The following is a 19948-nucleotide window of genomic DNA, read 5'->3' as shown; positions in this document are numbered from 1 at the left end:
AGATAAAATCCATCTTCCCAGATTCTGTGGTAATCTTTAAATTGCTTCTTCAACGAAATAAGCGACAAAAGGGCCTGGGGAAAGAAGAGTGTAGCCCGTTGGTGTGCAGGCCGGGCATGTAGAGGGCTTGCTCCCTGGCACCTGAGTCCCAGGGTCTCTCTGGGGAAACCCCTCAACAACATGCCAGGAGTCGCCCCAGGTCCCGGGGTCCCATTGACTATGGCCCCCAAACCAAAAGAAGCAATATACAAAGTTCTTTTTAAGTTAAAGTAAATTATACCAACTGTTTCTCCCTCATTAAAAGTCCCAGTACAAGTAATATAAAGCATTTCTTAGGGAATTAGAGCACTTTCTCCAAAGTGCAACCTTGTGGCAGGAAAATTCAAAATAATGGTGGTGGGAAGGTGTACTGGTAGTGGAACTGGTGTCAAAATATTAAATGTAATCCTTTGCTGTGAACAAGTTTATGAAAATAAATTCAAAAACAAAAAGAAAAAAAAGTGCAACCTTGTTTAAATGGACTGATGTGATTCCTAATACTGCTTATCCAATGCTGGGTGATAACCAATGGTCTTTAACCAACGTATTATTTCTGAATAGGGGTAACGTTAGTAATCCTACTATTATCTGACACAGAGATCTTACATTTTCTCTCCTGCATGTCACAAGTTTAAGCTCTACAGTTTCGCTTAAATTTCAGTTAAGCCTAATTGTATCTCTGCCATTTCACAAATCAAGACCATGTTTATCAAAGGGTTCCATCGGGTTATTAGGTATATTATTAGAGGGATAAAAACCAGTGTGCGGAGGAGGAAGGAGGCCTAAGGTCAAATTGACCGAGGAAATATTGGGTCTAAATCTTCCTAGGCTGCATGACTGTCGGTCTGTGAAACACTAGCGTGTACTGAGGCTTCCTGACAGGAAGGGGAGGAAGCCAAGGAACTGCACTATTTCCCACTGCAGAGCTGGATTTCGGAGCCTCCCACTGAGCAAGCATTCCTCAGACCCTATTTTGAAAAATGTACCTAACAGGAGAAAATGACAATGGTTCCTAACCTTAACAATCTGTGCGCTGATACTTTTAGGTGACCCTACAATACATCAAAGCTAAGGGATGGACAAAACCTCAGGATGTCACTGTTAAAGGCTGATTTGTTTGCATGGCTCATAATAAATATGGGAGAATTGTTTAATAAAGTTGAATTGCTTTTTTTTTTTCATTTTATTGAATCACCGTGAGATAGTTATAAGCTTTCATGTTTGGTTTACAATCACACAATGATCAAACACCCACCTCTCCACCAGTGCACATTCCCCACCACCAATATTCCCGGCATACACCCCCTTTCCCACCCTCCCTCTGCCTCCATGCAGACATGATTCCCCATAATCTCTCTCTACTTTTGGGCATTATGGTTTGCAATACAGACCCTGAGAGGTTATCATGTTTGGTCCTTTATCTACTTTCTGCACACATCTCTTATACCGACGGATTCCTCCAGCCATCTTTTTGTTAGTGATCCCTTCTCTACTTCAGCTGCCTTCTTCCCTCTGCTCATGAGTCAGGTTTCCAGCTCTGGAGCAATCTATCGGTCCCGTGTATCTACTGTCCTTAGATGTCAGCCTCATGTTATGTTGTTTTATACTCCACAAATGAGTGCAGTCCTTCTATGTCTGTCCCTCTCTTTCTGACTCATTTCACTCAACTCTCCATGTCTACCCATTTATAAGAAAAGTTCATGACTTCATCTCTCCTGATAGCTGCATAGTATTCCATTGTGTAGATGTACCAAAGTTTCTTTAACCAGTAGATGAATTACTTTAAAAAAAAAAAAGCTAAGGCTTGGATAGGAGCTTTCTGACAACTTTAACTTTCATTAAAACGATTAAACAACGGTTAAAAAATTGGGGCCAGTTAAAAATTGAGTGATATAGTACAGTGAGGTAGGGCATTTTCCTTGCACGCAGCTGGCTCGGGTTTGATACTAGGCATCCCATATGGTGGCTCCGTGCACCGCCACAAGCAATTCCTGAGCGCAGAGCCGGAGTAACCCCCGAGCATTGCCAGGTGACCCCAAAAAAGTTAAAAACAAAACAAAAACTCTTGTAGGATAAATACATTCAAACTCTTAACTTTATATGCAACTCCATTTTCAAAAATGTCAACTCTTAATTATATTTACTGATTTAAAGACTCTGAAAGGGCCAGAGAGATAGTCCAGTGTGTAAGTCACTTGCCTTGCATGCAGCAGACCTGAGTTCAATCCCCAGCACTATGTACAGTTCCCCGACCCCCGTTAGAAGAGATCTTTGAGTGATCACAGAACCAGGAGTAAACCCTGAACACTGCAAGGTATGGTCCCGAAACAAAAACAAAAAGAATCTTGCATAATTTAAATGAATTTTCTCCCTGCCTAAATTCATCAAAAGTCAATGCTGTTATTCCAGAATCCAAATTTCAGAAAAAGCTCTCTCACCTTATTCTAACACTATACCTTCATTTTCATCCATGTTGTGACCTTGAATAAGACAATCTCCATTTTTCTATTTATAGAATAAATAAGCCTAGAAATACTGGAATGATCATAACAGAAGAGCATTTTCCAATTTTTAGGATGAAAGGGTCTCAAGTCTGAGATGTACAAGGTACAACCAGGACGGCATCATCTTAAGAGAACTTTCATACCAGAATCTAAATAGGAGACTGTGAAAAAGCTTTGAGACCAAGTAGCTGCTGTGCAAGCATAAGGCTGTGAGTTCAATCCTAGGCACTATCCCAAAAGCATAGAGCACAAGCTTGGGGGCACAATAAAGAATATTTGAATTCGGGAAGGGATCACTATGACAATGAGAGTTGGAAATGATCACCTTGGACAAGAACTGAGTGCTGAAAGTAAGTAAAGGATATATGATAACCTTTTAGTACCTGTACTGCAAACCACAATGCCCAAAAGGGGTGGGGGAGAAGAAAAGTGACTGCAATAGAAGCAGGGTGGAGGGGCTTGGGGGGAGGAAAACTGAGGACATTGGTGGTGGGAAATGAAGGGACGGGTGTTAGAACACTATATGACTGAAGCCCACTCATGAACAACTCTACTGTGTATCTCATGGGGAAATCAATTAAAAAAAATTACAGAAAAGAATGTTTCAACTCTGGTACACCACAACCAGGTATGTGAGAGCACAATTAAAGAGCGAGCCCCCTAGGGAACACTGCAAATAACCAGATGTGTGAGTGTCCTGACCCAGCACATATTACCCCAATCATTGCAACAACAAAGAAAATGGGAGTAAGTAAAAATAAAATAATACGGTTAAAGATAAACTGAACAACTTCAAATAGCTTCAATCTGTAGGAGTCTTATTCTTTAATATGTTTAGCAAAACAGATTTACATTTTTCCTATTTACTGTAACTTAGAAATATTAGCACACACTCACTTGAGAGCTATGGTCCCTGCTGGTATGCATTTCCACATCAAACATAATCTGCCCATCGTCTTGTGGGGAAGGGCTGGAAAAGAAAGAATTTAGTCATTAGTGTTCTTGTTTTTTTATTGCATATGCCTTTAAAGTAGAAAATTAAGTTACACCAGCATGGTTCTGCCCAAGGAGCAAATCAGAAGCAAAACCATAGTCCCACATAAGGAAAAATGAAAATGAGCACTCCTACTCCAATATGTTACGGCATTTTTCAGTGGCAATGAAGTCTTTGCAAGACAAATCTGAAAGGCAAGTATTAGCTAAAGACACATGTCTGTTACCTTTTCTTATTTTTCTCTTTTTTTCTAACAAAGATGAAAGAAGGTTCAAATTCAGAAACTTGATTTAGTGTTCTTAAAAGTTTTTCATTATAAAGAAGCTCTTCAACAGTAGATCTAAAAATGTAAAAGCAGTTTTCCAAGAGTATTTCTAAAGATCTTCATGGTTAGAATTGTTTTCATAATACCGTTAGGATTCACTTGCTTCTTTCATTCTCATTTTCCCATGAACATAAAGTGAACATCCTTTAAGGCTGTATGCTGTCTTAGGTTTTTGTCTTCAAAGGTCACACCTTGCAGTCCTCAGGGAACCCATACAAGAGCGGACTGAACCAGGGCTTCTACACACAAAGTATGCACTTTAGTTCATTGAGCTAGCTTGCCAAAGTCAACGTGATATGTGCCACAAAATGGATCAAAAGACAAAAGAAAATGAGAATCCAGTTGTTTCTATTAAGCCAAATATTACAGATTTCAAAAATGTAAAACAATGCCACTGAGTAATTCTGATTATAGGAAAATAGTCATTTTATTTTCTTAAAGTTACTCATACTAATATGCAATTAGTTTTATTGTTTTGATAATATTTAATAGGCATACAAAATTTTTTGCTTAAACTTGCAATACTGCAAATATCAAAATATGCAATCAGAAGATCTTTGGGGACATACTACTCTGAATACACCTGCTTTCATCTGATCTCAAACCTAAGGAAAATTGGGCCTGATTAGTACTCGGATGAGTACTAACTCTGGACGGGAGACCGCCTAGGAATACTGGGTTCTGTAGGCTTTGGCCTGGAGTGATAGCAGGTAAGGTGCTTGCCTTGCATGTGGCTGACTGGGAGGTTGGTCCCTGGCATCTCATATAACCCACCAAGCCTACTGGGAGTAAGCCCTGAGCACTACTGGGTGTGGTCCACAAACCAGAACAACAACAAGAACATCTTCAGAATTCCTAATAATTTTAAAGGTATAAATACTGAGAACAAAATATTTGAGAATCACTATACTACTTATGTTTAAAAAAGTATTTCTTTGAGATATTAAAGAGTAAATTATTTATGTAACTTTTAATAAAAAGTAAAAAAAGAAAAATCGCAGAGCTACAAGAACACAGTCTGTGTGTGGGGGGGGCAGGGGAGATAATAAAAAGCATAATCATGAACTGCACTTGACTACATGGCTACTAGTACATGCCTCCAACAGAGCTGTGCTTCCCATCAGCAAATATACAGTCACTAGATTCTTCACCACACTCCACCCTCTAGCCCAACTCTAAAGTCAAGCAGGAATGAAAAATGCTACAGGTTTAACCTGGTCAAGAAACAGATGCTAAGGAGCAGAGCTACGAATCTCATGTGTCTAATGTTAATGTGTAGTGACGTTGGCGAGACTGAAAAAATCATCACCAGAAATTTATCAGACTGATTAGTTCTAAGGCTCTTATTCTACTGAAGAGATTGTTAAAAGAGATTCTTAAAAGTGGAAGGAAAAAAGAGAAATTGATTCTCTATCAAATACTCTACATGAAACAGTTCATTCTATATGCCCAAAACTCTGCCATAGAGTCGCGGGCTAGGCTTATATAGGCAGCACTGTAGCACTGTCCTCCCATTGTTCATCGATTTGCTCGAGCGGGCACCAGTAACGTCTCCATTGTGAGACTTGTTACTGTTTTTGGTATATCAAATACAACACGGGGAGCTTGCCAGGCTTTGCCGTGCAGGTGTGATACTCGCGGTAGCTTGCCAGGCTCTCCAAGAGAAACAGAAGAATCAAACCCGGGCAGGCTTATATAGGTAAGGCAAAGAATTCTGTGGGCAGGAGAGATAGTCCAAACGGTAAGGCACTGGCCTAGTATGGCTGTGGCCCAGCCATGATACTAGTTCAAATCCTTCAGGTACAGCTCATGACTAAGCAGAGCCAGGAGAGGCAACTGAACCAAGTGTATTCCTTATTATCTGCATCAAAAACAGAGCAGTATTTCTCAAACTGGGGCCCCACTACAGGTGAAAATCTCCTAAATGAGAATGGACACTGGTGGAGGGATGGGTACTCGACCACTGTGTGACTGAAACATAAGCACGAAAGTTTGTAAGTCTGTAACTGTACCTCACAGTGATTCATTTAAAAATAAAAAATTAAATATTAAAAAAGTGAATTGGAAAATATTGTATGACACATGAATTACTACTATTATTATATTATTATTATATAGCCAGCACAAATGTTACAATACTTAATAATAAATGATAATATAATATTGACAGAGGGAAGATATAAAATCTATGAATAAGATTTCATAATATCTATCTATACAGGTTTTTAAAAAGAGTGGAATGAAGACATAAAATTGTTAATACTGGTTCAATTGTCCATTGAGATTACACTTGATGTTTATGCCTTTTACTGTATTCGAAATTGTTACAATTTTTAAGTGTAAATTTATCCTGCTTTTCAGGGAAAAATACAATTAAGTCTCACTTCAGAAGAAAACATTATTTTACACAGACAACTACCAACTAACAAATATAGAAGAAACTTCCTAAATTAGAAAAATCACTATTTTTGCAATTCCTAATAAAATGTTTCAGAAAAAAAAAAAAAAGAAAAGAAACAAAGAAAAGAAAATCTCCTAAATGAGGGGATCAGGGCACAGGACCAGGAGGCCAACAAGTAGGGTGGTCACCAGAAGAAAACAAGGTCAGAAGGTGGCCACGGGGTCAGGGAGAGAGATGAAGGAAAAACTGCTATGGAGTACCGCACGACTTCAGGACTCCTGTTTACCACTGACAACGTTCTCACTTAGACAAAGGTCAAACATTTCACTGGTGAGCTGCTCCCTACTCTGGAAAACTTGGCGTGCTCTGGCGCTTCAATTCACCAATGGCACAAATTATGACCAGTTAGGCAACTTTCAGATTATCTGCATATCTCTACCCAGCCTGAAAACAGAATGAGAATCCTTAGGTATAGGGTCTGGCCATGAGATCTGCACCCTAGAATCTTTAAAAGCTCCCTCCTGATTCCTGTGATTCTAATTTGTAACCTAAAAATTCCTACAATAGGATAAAATACATAGAGGCTATTTCTAACAAGCATGATAGTGACCCCAAAGAAGTGTCTGTGGAATGATTTTTAAATAGAAAATATACCTTGATTAATTTGGAATTAATATCCAACAATCCTATAAACTTTAAAAACCTCTAAACAATTTCAAATATAAAAATGCTTTGCAATTCAACTGACATGAATTACGAACACATTTTTACATTTTTAGTCAGAAATCCCAGTAGAATTAAAAATCAACAACAAAAAGAACAAAAATACTAACAAAAAAAAACAAAAATATTCTCAAAAAATGAACTTCTCTGAAGCAGACAGTCAATAGATACATGAAAAACTGTGCATCCTCACTTATTTTCAGGAAAATTCGAAATAAAATGACTATGAGAAATGGCACATATCAAAGAAATGGGGAACAATCTGGCAGGGATGTGGAGAAAAAGGAACTCTCATCCACTGCTCGTAATAATATTGTCTGACATAGATTGCATTCTTCTGGGGAACATAAAGTAACAAAATAGGAGACTAATACCCAAGAATGGCCGAGATTAGTACCAGGAATTTTGCTCCATGGCTTGGAGGCCAGCCACACATGCTAGGGGAAAAGGCAGCTCAGCTAGAGAAGGGAGCACCAAATAAAGGGTGTTGGGAGGATCCTCACAGGATGCGAGAAGCATGCTGAAAGTAGACTATAGACCAAACATGATTGCCACTCAATGCCTCTTTTGCAAACCACAACACCCAAAAGGAGAGAGAGAACAGAGGGGAATACCCTGTCACGGAGACAGGGTGGGATGGGGGAGTGGGGGATGGGAGGGATACTGGGATCCGCAGTAGTGGGAAATGGGCACTGGTGGAGGGATGGGTATTTGATCATTGTATAATTGAAACCCAAGCACAAAATTTGTAAGTCTACAAACTGTACCTCATGGTGTCTCACTAATAAAAATTTTTAAAAAAACTGTCTGAATCGAAAGAGAGGGATAGACATAGAAAGATTGCATTCATCTGGGGGATATAAAGTAACAAAGTATGAGATTAATACCCAAGAATAGCTGAGATCAGCACCAGGAGGATTACTCCATAACTTAGAGGCCAGCCGGGTATCCTAGAGGAAAGGGCAGTTCAGATAGAGAAGGGAGCACCAAATAAAGGATGTTTGGAGGATCCTCCCAGGAGGGGAGATGCATGTCGAAAGTAGACTATGGACTGAACATGTTTGCCACCCACTCAATGCCACTTTTGCAGACCACAACACCCAAAAGGAGAGAGAGAACACAAGGGATTGCCCTGCCACAGAGACAGGGGGGATGGGGGGATGGGGGTGGGAGGGATATTATCCATGGTGGTGGAAAATGGGCATTGGTGGAGGGATGGGTATCTGATCATTGTATAATTGAAACCAAAGCACAAAAAATTGTAAATCTACAACTGTAAAAAAAAATAAAATAAAATAAAGGGAAAAAAAAAAACTGTCTGAATCAACTCCTGTGAAAACAGTATGGGGATTTCTCAGAAAAGTGACAATAGAGTTACAATATAATCCAGCAATTCCACTTCTTGGTATCTAACTCTAGGACACAAAAACATTAATCCAAAGAGACATATGCACCTCATTATTTATTGCAGCACTGAGCAAAACAGCGAGGATATGGAATCAACCTAGAGGGTCCAACAAAAGATGAGTGGGTAGTGGAGTTGAGATATATACACAATGGAATACTATGCAACTGCAAGGAAAGATGAAATCATACAATTCACTGCAAAATGATGGAACTGGAGGATATCGGGTTAAGTAAGTCAGCAACAGAAAATAAATATTGTGTGTTCTCACTTATCTATGAGTAAAAAATAACAGGATAAGAGACTGTAAGGTGGGGAGGATATCTAGGTTTACTCTAGCCCCTAGGAAATTGAACTGAGAAGGATGGGGAAGGAAGGAAAGAAACCACGGTGGGTAGAAAGGGAAATATGAGGCAGACGGGAAGTAACAGGGGCAGGTGGCTGGGCCTTTCCATGTTGGTGGTGTAGAAATGAGGTATATTTATATATCTGAACCACAGAACCAACAAAACCAAAGCCAGGTGATCCCAACTACAACAACCAAACTTAAAAATGCATTGTCAAGGAGGCAGGCTGGAGGGCTGACTGGCAACCGGAGATGTTAGTGCAGGTAAGTTGACGCTGGTTTGGAGATTGGTATTGGAAAATCGTGTGCCTGAAACTCAACTTTGAATAGCTTTTTGAATCACGGTAACTCAATTGAAAAAAGAAAAAAGAAATAAAAAGAAATCCTGGTAGGATGCTGCTGAACTTTAAGATGGACAGGAACCAGGAGTCACACCAGGAGTACATGATCAAGGTCATGTACTTGAATACATAAGAAGTCATCAATGGGTGGATAAAGCAGCAGAAACTTCAGCTCCATCAATGAGTCCCCTATTATAACTGCAATATTTGTCTTCACTCTGAAAGACATTCTAATACTGGACTCAAGAGCAAGCAGCTGGGAAAAGAACCATCTGTTCTGCTTCTGCTCATGATAAGAGCCATCCCAGGCTCCAGGAGGCAGAAACAAGTCAGAGATGAGACAGCAATGTGGAGGTGTGTAACTTGCCACAGAGCCAGCCAACCGGTCCCCCAGGGTCTTGGTAACACAGAGGAGCAGAGGCATGCAGGAACTTCTAACATGATTCAACCCTTATGTCACCTTTTACATATTCTGTGAAAGCAAAAATATATGCTACATACACAATTTTTTTTCGAAAAATTTTTTTTTCCTTTTTGGGTCACACCCAAAAAGGTGTGATGCTCAGGGGTTATTCCTGGCTCTGCACTCAGGAATTACTCCTGGTGATGCCAGAGATCGAACCTGGGTTAGCCACGTGCAAGGCAAACACCCTACCCATTGTACTATTGCTTCGGCCCCTCACAATTTTTTTAATACAAAAATAGTCAGAAGAAAAATATCCAAAGATTTCAACCCTACCCACAATCACTGTTTATATATTTTTAATGTTTCCTTAATCTCCATTTATTTTTATTTTCCACAAAATGAGTATTTGGTTAACTCTTAGTTAACCAGAAAATCATCCAATACTTCATAAAACTAACAGGACTGCTATAGCTGGTCTAAGAACTGTTAGGTATATCACTGTGTCATAAAACTGGGATTCCTCTGAGGAAAAAAAAAGAGAGAAAAACTTGATTTTACTAATACATATCTCAGTGTTCTTTTGATCTAAGAAGCCCCTATTCTATGGATTAATTTTCCCAAATCAAATTCAGGTGAAAAAAAAGTGAGGTTTTACTTGTCTAAAAATCTTTAACTCTTTGCAGACCTGGCTGGTGCTTCCACTGCAAAAATACTGCTATAACTTGAATTAACCTTCATTTCTTTGATGAAAACATGTATTAAGTCTTTACTATGTGCCCAAACCATTGTTGCAAGGGGCACAAAGGAGATAAAACATACCCACGTCTTTTGGAGTTTCATGGTCTTGAATTAAGGAAAAACATATGAAAATAAACTGAAGGTAACTAATACATATACATACACATCTTCAAGGCAAAACATGATATTTGAAACACAAAGAAAAAAGTGAGGATTAATTCTACATGTAAAGATTTATGCCACTGACTTCTTAACCAATAAGGACCTAAAAATGATAGAATATGAATAGGCAACTGATCCAATCTGGCCAAGAATGGTCAGTACTTGAGTACTTGTCAATTAGCTGTCTGATGTAAAATGCTGCAGTAAAGTAAGAGTCACATTTTGTTAAATCAAAAGTAAATTTTTGTCCAATGGAAATTTACCTTTTTGTCCAATGGAAATTTACCTTTAACCCTTGTTTCCTGAATCCTCCCGAAAGAAGAAACCCACTTACCTGTCACAGTGAGAACTGCCTCTGGAACTGCTCTGTCCTGATTCATGTTGCGCATCCAAAAGAATCTTCTCCATATCCCCATTGTGGATTGAGGATGAGGAAGGTACATGTTCTAGTCCCCCATTTTTCCCATTGCCATTATCATTTCCATTGCTGCTGTTCATGGGGAGCTCCACCCAGGAACCTGTTGGGCAAGTCAGATAACTGAAGTCAACCACAGCAGAACTGAAATCTGTCATGTGCACACAGATGTGAATACGGGGAACTCAGATAAGAGTTCTAACATGTCTCAGACCGAATGCAAAAGTCTGCTGGAGAAAATAAACAAGCAGTGAAAGGCTCAAAATCTATAGCACTCTAAATCGATTACATGGGATTCCGATTGAGAAGTTAAAACTCTAAAATAAGCGTGTCTTCGAAATTGTATCCTCAGTCAATAATTTTTCTGGTTAAAGATTAGCTTATGCACACACAAAAGAACTGTACTGAGAACTCTGCGGTCGCTTTTCAAAAAATACCTGTAGGGAGGCTATTTACTTTAATATTTTAATTATAAATATTATAGTAAATTTATTTTCCCAATACTGCCAGTATTGATTCCTGAGCATAGAGCCAGGGTATCCTCCCCACAAATAAACATGGAAATTTTATAAAGATTATCTAATAAATGAACTATTTCCTTATTAATCAATTGAAGAGCTCCTAACAAGGTAATTTAAGAGATAGTACAGAGGGTCGGTTGCTTGTCTAGCATGTGGAGAACCAGGTTTGATCCCCAGCACCTCATATGTTCCCCCTGTCCCTCCAGGAGTGATCCTTGAGCTGAATGCAGAGCCAGGAGTAAGCCCTGAGTACCACTGAGTGTAGCCCCAAAATTAAGCAAATCATTTAAATCAGAATATAAAAGCCTGAATTTGGGCCAGGGATGAAGCTCAGTAGTAGAGCACTTGCCTTGTTTCAGTCCCTACATTTAATCCCTGGCACCATTTGGTTTAAAAAAAAAAAAAGTACAAATCTGGAGTAGAGCATTCGTTAACACGGTTCTTAGAGAAAATCAGGTGATAATGTTAAAAACTGTAAACTTAGGGCCTACAAGGATAGTACAGTGGGTAAAGTACTGCCGTGCACCTGAATGACCCGGGTTCGATCCCTGGCACTGATATGGTACCCAAAGCACTGCCAGTATTGATCCCTGAGCACAGAGCCAGGAATAAACCCTGAACACTGTTGAGTGTGGCCCAAAAACAAAACTGAAACGTGATGATCATGCTAAAAGTTCTGAAAAACTGCCTTAGCTCTACCCTAGCTTTAAAGGTAAAAATTAAATTCCACCTTTCCTCATACCTTCTATTCTTTCTCCTTTTTTTTTTATACACTAGACATACCTTGTAAACTGGTCTTTTCTATCTTCTCTCCCACAAGTTCCTATTTTTGAGAGTTTTCATTAAGCCTTGCTTGTCTGGTGCAGAGACAACTGCACATCTTCTACAGGCCAGACTGAAGATTTCTCAGGCAAATACTCACAGGGGGGTGGAGCCAAAGGAAAGGGGCCGGACTGGCCCGGGGAGTTTGGGTAGACCTTGAAAATACTCATTGGCTGAAGGAGTTTGCTGAGAACACTGAGGTGCTTTAATTTTAAGAAGAATTTTAATAAGAATTGTTAACAGTAACCAATAAATGAACTTTACACCAAAAATACTGGGTTTCCCCCCCCCCTCCATAATTTCCATTCCTGACATTAACTTTTGTTTTGGAAATGTGACCAGGCAGGTGATTGGCTGAAATCACAAAGCAGAAGCATTGTAAGTTCTCTGGTTAAACAGTGTTTGTTTTTTGTTTTCCCACACAACAGGGATTTCCCCCACTTACTATCTTTCTAAGCATCAAGTCCCTTATTGATAAAGCAGTGCCAATAGTGAAGTGCCTACCTCCCAGGGCTGATGTGAAGACTATAGGTAGTAAGAGTTACAGTGTCTAATAAACAGGAGATCGTTAGTAATATACTAGGTAAAGGAGCTTATATTTATAACGATTTTAAAAAAATAAATAAAAGCAAGCTACTCTTTCCTTCCTCCCTTCTAAAACTGTCCCAGTAGAGTTATAGTTCCTACTAATTCTTTGGGACTGTCCTTCAAAACAACAATTTTATGACACTTCCGTAGTTGCATTCCATACACACACACAAAATGGAAAGAAACAGTCTTTAAAATGGATTAATAGGGGCTGGAGAGATAGCATAGCAGGTAGGGCGTTTGCCTTGTATGTGGCTAACCTGGGTTCGATTCCCAGCATTCCATATGGTCCCCTGAGCACCGCCAGGAGTAACTCCTGAGTGCAGAGCCAGAAGTAACCCCTGTGCATCGCCGGGTGTGACCCAAAAAAGCAAAATAAATAAATAAATAAATAAAAATAAATAAAATGGATTAATATACTCCACTAACAAAGGTAAGATAGATCTAAGATAGAAGGTAATTTAAATATTTGGGAGTATCTCTGGCGTGTTTAAGGAAGATGCCAAAGCATCCCTAAATTTAGAGCTCTGTAAAATTTTTTAACTGGACAGAAAAAGAGAAAAAGACGGATAAACTGGGTTTTTTTTTTTTCTGCTTTGGCTCTAGGATTTTCAAATTTATTTTAAAACCAACAGAACCAGTTCTTGTACTTGCCCGATGTATAAAATAAACAAAAAACAAAACGAAGACTGAAACTTTGGTGGCAGAAGCAGAACTAAGGAACCGGAATTCCAGATGGGTCTCTCGGGAAGCCAGTCTTCCTTAAAATACAATTAAAGTTCACTTCGAGCTGCTAATCAAAGGTAAAAAAAAAAAATTAAAGACTGTTTAATAATATCGAGCGTTCTGGGCTTTATTTTCTTTTCAAGGACTTCTGTAGCAGTACCTACATTCTAGTTGCTGCATTAAAAAGATGCAATCGGAGCCACATTTGATATAAAACCTGAGCAAAGTGATTTCTAGAACGGCAGGCAGCCTGCTGCACTGTCACAGCTGTTGCTGACCCAAGGGAGAGACTGAACCTCTCAGTTTTCTCTTCTGTGAAACAGGGACAGAACTGTCTACACTTCACGGGCTGATTAGAAGAACGAAACGAAGGGAAGAAGGGCTTCACACATGCAACAGCTGTCAATTAGTCATTATATTCATACTGTTTATCTTTTACCAAACATTTAAGCCAGGAGAGTATAGCAGTGAGGTACTTGCATACAGCTGCCCATCTTACATGAGCACTATATGAGCAGTATTTGAGCACTTGCATGAGCATGGGACAGGGCTGGAGCGATAGCACAGCGGGTAGGGCGTTCGCCTTACATGCGGCCAACATGGCCGACCTGAGTTCGATTCCTCCGCCCCTCTCGGAGAGCCCGGCAAGCTACCGAGAGTATTCGAGTATTCGATATGCCAGACACAGTAACAACAAAGTCTCCAATGGAGACGTTGCTGGGCCTGCTCGAGCAAATCGACGATCAACGGGAGGGCCTTTACCTTTTACCTTTACCTTTATGAGCATGGGAGGAGGGGTGGGAGAGGGGGAAGGGTAACTTCCGTCCCCTCCACCCCCTGCAAAAATTAAAACAATTTCTTATTGCAAAAAAGAGTTTTTGGGACCCGAGAAATAGTTCTGCTGGTAAGGCTCTTGCCGTGCTCATGCCCAACCTGGGTTCGATCCCCAACACCAAGCAGGGTCTCTAGGGCTACACCATGAGTGATCCCTGAGAGCAGTCAGGACTAAGCCTCAAATACGTGTTTGGGTGTAGCCCCTCCAAAAATCAAATAACCAAAGAGTTTCTTGAAAATGTGAACATAGTCGCACATGTATGTGATATAAAAATACCCCTCTCCCAACTTCCCATTACTATCCCAAAGGAAAATACTTTACACTCCTATGTAGGATGAATGTAGTTCAGCCACAGAGCCCTGGGTCAGAACCCCAGTACCCAGTACCCGTGGCTTCCCCCATCCCTACCCCCAACCAGAGTTTCCTGTGTAAATTATCAGATTTTCCCAATGAAATATAAATTTTGCTATTTTATAGAACTATACTATACATATATCTTTATAAATAGCATTTCTAGCCTCACTTGTATAGGACATTCAGTGTCAATATAGATTGCCTAACTTCATTCCTTTGAACTGCATTACTTCCCATCATAAATATATAACCTAAGGGACCAGAGCGGCAGTAGGGCAGAAAACATGCTTGCCGAGCACGCAGCCAACCCATGTTCAATCCCTGGCACCACACATAGTCCCCTGAGCACACAGCCTGAATTAAGCTTTGAGCACTGCTGGCTGTGGCCCAACCTACCCCCCAACACCAAGCCCCCCACATCTCCCCCAGAAAAAAAAAACAAAACCTTAGAGGGACAGACAGATAGCTCAAAGGCCTGAGCATCTGCTTTGCAAACAGGAAACTGGGTCTTATGTCTGGCTCCACATGTCCCCTGAGCACCACCAGGAGTGACTTTGGAACACTAAGTCAAGAGTAACATCTTAGCAACAGTGCATGTGCCCCCCCCCCCCATATTTTTTTTAAAAAAAGAATATAACATACTTTAAGCCACTATCCAAATGGCAATGGTTAACCATTATCAAAATTATTGTTTTAAATGCTTTGTTTTTATAATAGGACTCAATAAACATAGGGAGGGGAAGGGATTGGGCAATATTAAAAAGTAGATTTCCTTTAACTCAGTAATACACTATACACTACCCTAAATCTCTTGATGTTCTAAGTCTACCAATCCTCATAGCTCTAGAAAGTAAGGCAAGACGTGAGGGCTGTACTGTCCAAGCAAAAACTAAGTAGAAATAAATCTTAAGTGAATTCTACTAATAATCAACTTTCAAAATTAAGAATTGGTGGCAGTATATTTAGATCACTTAAGTGGTCCAGAGAAATAATACAGAGGTCAAGATACTTGCCTTGCCAAGTAGGGCATGCAGCTGACCTGGGTTTAATCCTCAGCACGATATAAGATCCCCTGTGCATCTCCAGGAATGATCCCTGAGCTCAAAGGAGCAGGAGTAAGTCCTGAGCACAGCCAGGTATGGTCCCAAAACAAAAAGACTAAAGTTATAAACTGCCCTCTTATGCCAGACTGTGAACATATGATTATATGACATATATGAACAATATATATAAACAATACATGAGATATATTCTCAAACAATATTAATATTCTTTGAGAATTGCTAAGGGTTTCGGAGAAACAGGATTCTACCATGATCCAATATAAGTATGTCTCAAAGGCTGGTCTGATCATCCTGATTATATTCATAAATGTAAACTATATAAATTATAGGGGTTTTTTTTAGCCCACCATTTAAAAATTGATTGGAGGTTGGGGGCATCCACACAGTGCTTAAGCGGCCTGGAGGGCACTCTCTGTGATTCTCTATCCTGGTCCAGTGGTACTATTTGGGGGTCGGCAGTATACAGGAATACACCTTAACCCCTGCATTCTCTCCTGGGTGCTATTCCCTAGAGTTTGGAAATCATCTTGCAAGGAGGGGATTAACAGAAGAGGGCTTGGGGAGATAAAAGAGAAGAGTAATTCTCATGTCTCCACCTAAACTTCCCAAGGTCCACTGTTTAACTCTTATCCTAACTAAGACGGATACATCTCATCATGTCTTCACTGTCCTCAAAAACCTCTTCTTTTATCTCAAGTATCTGCTGCTGGCATAGAAACCAAGAATAATCAGACTTTCTACTGTAGGGAGGGGAGAGGAGGGAGGAGGAGTCAGTCTTTGCACATTTGTAGGAATTCATACATCAGTTGCTTAAGTAATCAAACTAGTATTTATGAAGCAATTAAGTTTCATATTTTAATTAAAAACCTCTGCCAATCTTGAGAAGCCATAAAATGGCTGAAGAAATATTAGTAAAAAGAAGAAAAGGTTGTAATTCCAACATTAAACTATCAAGAATTATACATTACTTTGATTTTCCTTAAAATATCTACTGAAGTTTATGAGCTTCCTATTCTAATATTCTTAAGTCACTTGATTTTTAAAAATTTTTTTCTTAAAAACAAGACAGTTGTGGGTGGAGGCTCATTTGGTCATGTTCAGAGGTTCCTCCTGGCTCTGGGAATTACTCCTAGCAGGCTCAGGGAATCATATGGGATACCAGGGATAATCATATGCAAACCAAGGGGGGCTGCATGCAAGGCAAATGCCCTACCTGCTGTACTATCTCTCTTGTCCCAGAACAAGATAATTTGAAACTAGAAAATATCTTACAAAATTTTGGATATTCTCCAAATATCGTTCTCGTAGTTGTCCACTAATTTGTGATAAAAGTGAACAGTCTCCCTATAATGCTTAAAAAAAATCATAGAAAGCTTCACTATTACACATATTTCAGGAAGTTGCTATTAAAACTCTGCTTTGACCCCTGAACTAAAGATAAAATCCCAAGCCAGAGATAATCTGTACAATGAGTTCATCTCCTGTTTTTCAGTTGTGCAACTTTACCCAACAAAGAAATTCAACTTATTATCAGCAATTTGGATAGTATTAGATGCCTGAATAAGTTGTTTTGACCAGTGCCCCACCCCACCAAAACACTTGAATAAAATAAAGCTTGTAGTTCACTATTGTATAGTGAGCTAAAGAGTAAAGAGTAAGAGACGAGAGATCAAACATGGCATTCTCGAAAAGCTTTTCTGTAACTTTTAGAAACTGACCTATCCAAATAAAATACTTCTATCCAGCAGATTTCCCTGTGCTACCACACACAGGCTGTTCTTCACTTCAGTAAGAGCAAACAGAAACGTAGCAGCAGCTGATTGGCTGAGGACATAAATAACTCTGAGCTTGTGTGATGCAAAGACCAACACTGACAGAGAGCTCAACTCCCCCTCCCTTTTTTTTTTTTTTTTTGGCTATATGGACAAATGGGGCCGGGTAGTCGGGGTGTAATTTGATTTCTGTGAATTCCTGTGCACATACGAACAACATAGCTAACTTCTATCACGTGAAAACAGAGTAAAATTAAGAAACAATATACTGAAGAGAGACAGACAAGGGAGGCTAGATTCTGTATTGAAGGTAGAGTAACATACCAAGAAAATAAACACAAAATTAGGGAATTCTAGGTCACTGAAGTCTCCTGTAAGGAGCACTGAATTGGGTGAATTTAAAACATACACTTTACTTGTGACTGTTTCTTCACTACTAGTAACAGGAGTCACTTATCTAAAGTCTGTCCATTCTAAGAGCAGAGAGTAAGAAGGTCAAAATTTTTTAATGTTTACTGGTGAAAAACTGGAAAGATAAAAGCTAATCCCAGCTTACTAAGGGAAACAACACATCTTATGTTCTAGAACATGAGACTTAAGAGTTGTTAAAAAGACGACCCCTAAGAATTTCATCCAGCCAGAGATAAAGTCCCAAGAGTAAGCTCTGAAGATGTCTCAAAATACTGAACTTCTGCCTCCATTTTGGACAACAAGAACCGTCCTCTCAAAAAATAAATCTGGAACACCACCCCGCTTATGAAAGATCTTGCAACGCTTTGAAGTGACCTTTAAGCACGCAAAAAAAAAAAAAAAAGATTTTAAAACTATTTCATCAGGCCATATGCTAACTGCCCCAACTACCTCTTTCACATGAAGCTAACTGAACTGACAAGATTAGGCAAGAACCTTTTCAAGACGGCTCTAAACTCCACAGACCACTGGGAATAATCCTGGCCGGGACGCTGGAGCACCAGCACGTTAGGAAAAGCAACTGCAAACGGTCTTAACTCCCCACTGCCCAGGAACTTTCAATGGTTTGTTTCCAAGCCCGTTTCTGAGAAAGCATTGCCCCAGACACCGAGATTTGTGCAATCCCCTATGATTCAAGAGGCTGCTCATAAACAGGTTTACCGAGCACACAAACCCTGTCGCGGACGAGAAAAAAAAAATCTCAATAATAACTCGAGGGGAAAAAAAAAAAAAGATACAAGATACAAGTAAGTAACCACTAAATGACCAAGTTCATTTTTCCAGACTCGCCAGTGGTAACAAAGGAACAACAAGAAGCGGGCTCAAGGCTGCTAAGCCCGGGCAAGGGAAGGCTGACCCGGAGAAGTGGGGTCAGCAGAGCCAGGCCATCAATCCCCGCAGCAACCCGGACCTCCCGGCCGCCCCCTCCCCTCGGACCGCCGCCCGCGTCCATCCCCAGGCGTCCCCGCCGCACGTCCCCATCCCGGCCCACGTCCCCTCCGCCGCCCCGCTCCGCCCACCCACACTCCCCGCGCCCCAAGGCCCGCCCCTCCACGCCCAACCGGCCCCGCACCCGGGCCCACCACAGGTGGGAGCACCTCTGCCCCCTTCCCTTCCCACCCAGCTGCCCTGCCCCCACGAGACGCGGCCAGGAGCCCCCAGCCACCGGAGAGCCCGGGGAGGAGAGGAAAGCGGCCGAGAGGCAGGCAGGAGCATCTCCTCCTGACAGGTGACGAGAGCTGCCAATCACGCGCACATCGCAGGCATTGGCCAATGAGCTGCCTTCTCCTCCCGCCTCCCGCGCGGAGCTGGCTGGCGGCGGCGGCCCGAGCAGCTCCTCCTCCCCCATCCCCTTCACCGAGCCCGCCGGCCCAGCACTCACTGTTGAGGCCGGCTGGCGGGGGCAAAGGCTGTTCACCTTCCTCGCAATTGTTGTTGTTGTTGTGTAGGGGTGGCGGCTGCTCTACTAAATGAGACGACATCGTCGGGCGGCAAGAAACTGCGGCCGCAGCACAGACGGGCTCGGGGTTCTGGGGCAGCAACACAACAAGCCGAGTCCCCCGCCCCCTTTTCTGCGCCTGCGCAATCCCGCCCCTGACCCTGACGTCAGGGCCCGCCCCGGCCACGTGATGACAACACAACCAGCGAGGGGGCGGGGCGAGGGCGTTCCCGGGCCGGGCCGGGCCGTGGAGCCGCGGGAGGCACGCTGACGCGCACACCTGGAATGAATTCTTGCATCGCGTTTGTACGTGGCCAGGTGGAGTGAGCTAGACGGCTGGAACTGGGCTAGGGGCTAGGGAGAAGTGTGTAATGAGGAAGTTTGGGAGCCGCTGTGTTTGCGCCATGTCTCCCACACCTACACAAGCAACAATATTTTTTCCAATCCTGAGTGTTTTTTTTTTCTTTTCAAACATCTGTAAGGACTCGGGTCCTAAGTGCCATGGTAACACAAAGGAAGCGAAAACCCCAGTGCCTACCGCCAATAAACTAATGCTGG

The 19948-nt window shown here is 41.2% G+C and overlaps 1 protein-coding gene across 2 annotated transcripts in view; it reads right to left on the bottom strand.

Moving 5' to 3' along the window:
* The window catches only part of BNIP3L (BCL2 interacting protein 3 like), a 31365-nt gene extending 11844 nt beyond the window's left edge, over positions 1-19521 (bottom strand). The window contains exons 1-3 of one of the 2 annotated variants that reach the window (XM_056119127.1): positions 19334-19521; positions 10719-10902; positions 3441-3513 (exon numbers count right to left, since the gene is read on the bottom strand). In XM_056119127.1, the coding sequence (XP_055975102.1) occupies positions 3441-3513; positions 10719-10902; positions 19334-19433 (357 nt within the window). In that variant the 5' untranslated portion in view covers positions 19434-19521. Of the gene's footprint in view, positions 1-3440; positions 3514-10718; positions 10903-12103; positions 12234-19333 lie in introns of those variants that run through there. The other variant, XM_056119128.1, reaches the window with a different exon arrangement.
* Positions 19522-19948: the final 427 nt, after the last annotated feature.

This window comes from Sorex fumeus, unplaced genomic scaffold (assembly GCF_029834395.1).
Source record: "Sorex fumeus unplaced genomic scaffold, SorFum_2.1 ptg000039l, whole genome shotgun sequence".
NCBI lineage: Eukaryota > Metazoa > Chordata > Mammalia > Eulipotyphla > Soricidae > Sorex > Sorex fumeus.
The sequence above is the reverse complement of the archived record's forward strand: the minus strand, read 5'-3'. Positions and strand labels throughout refer to the sequence as shown.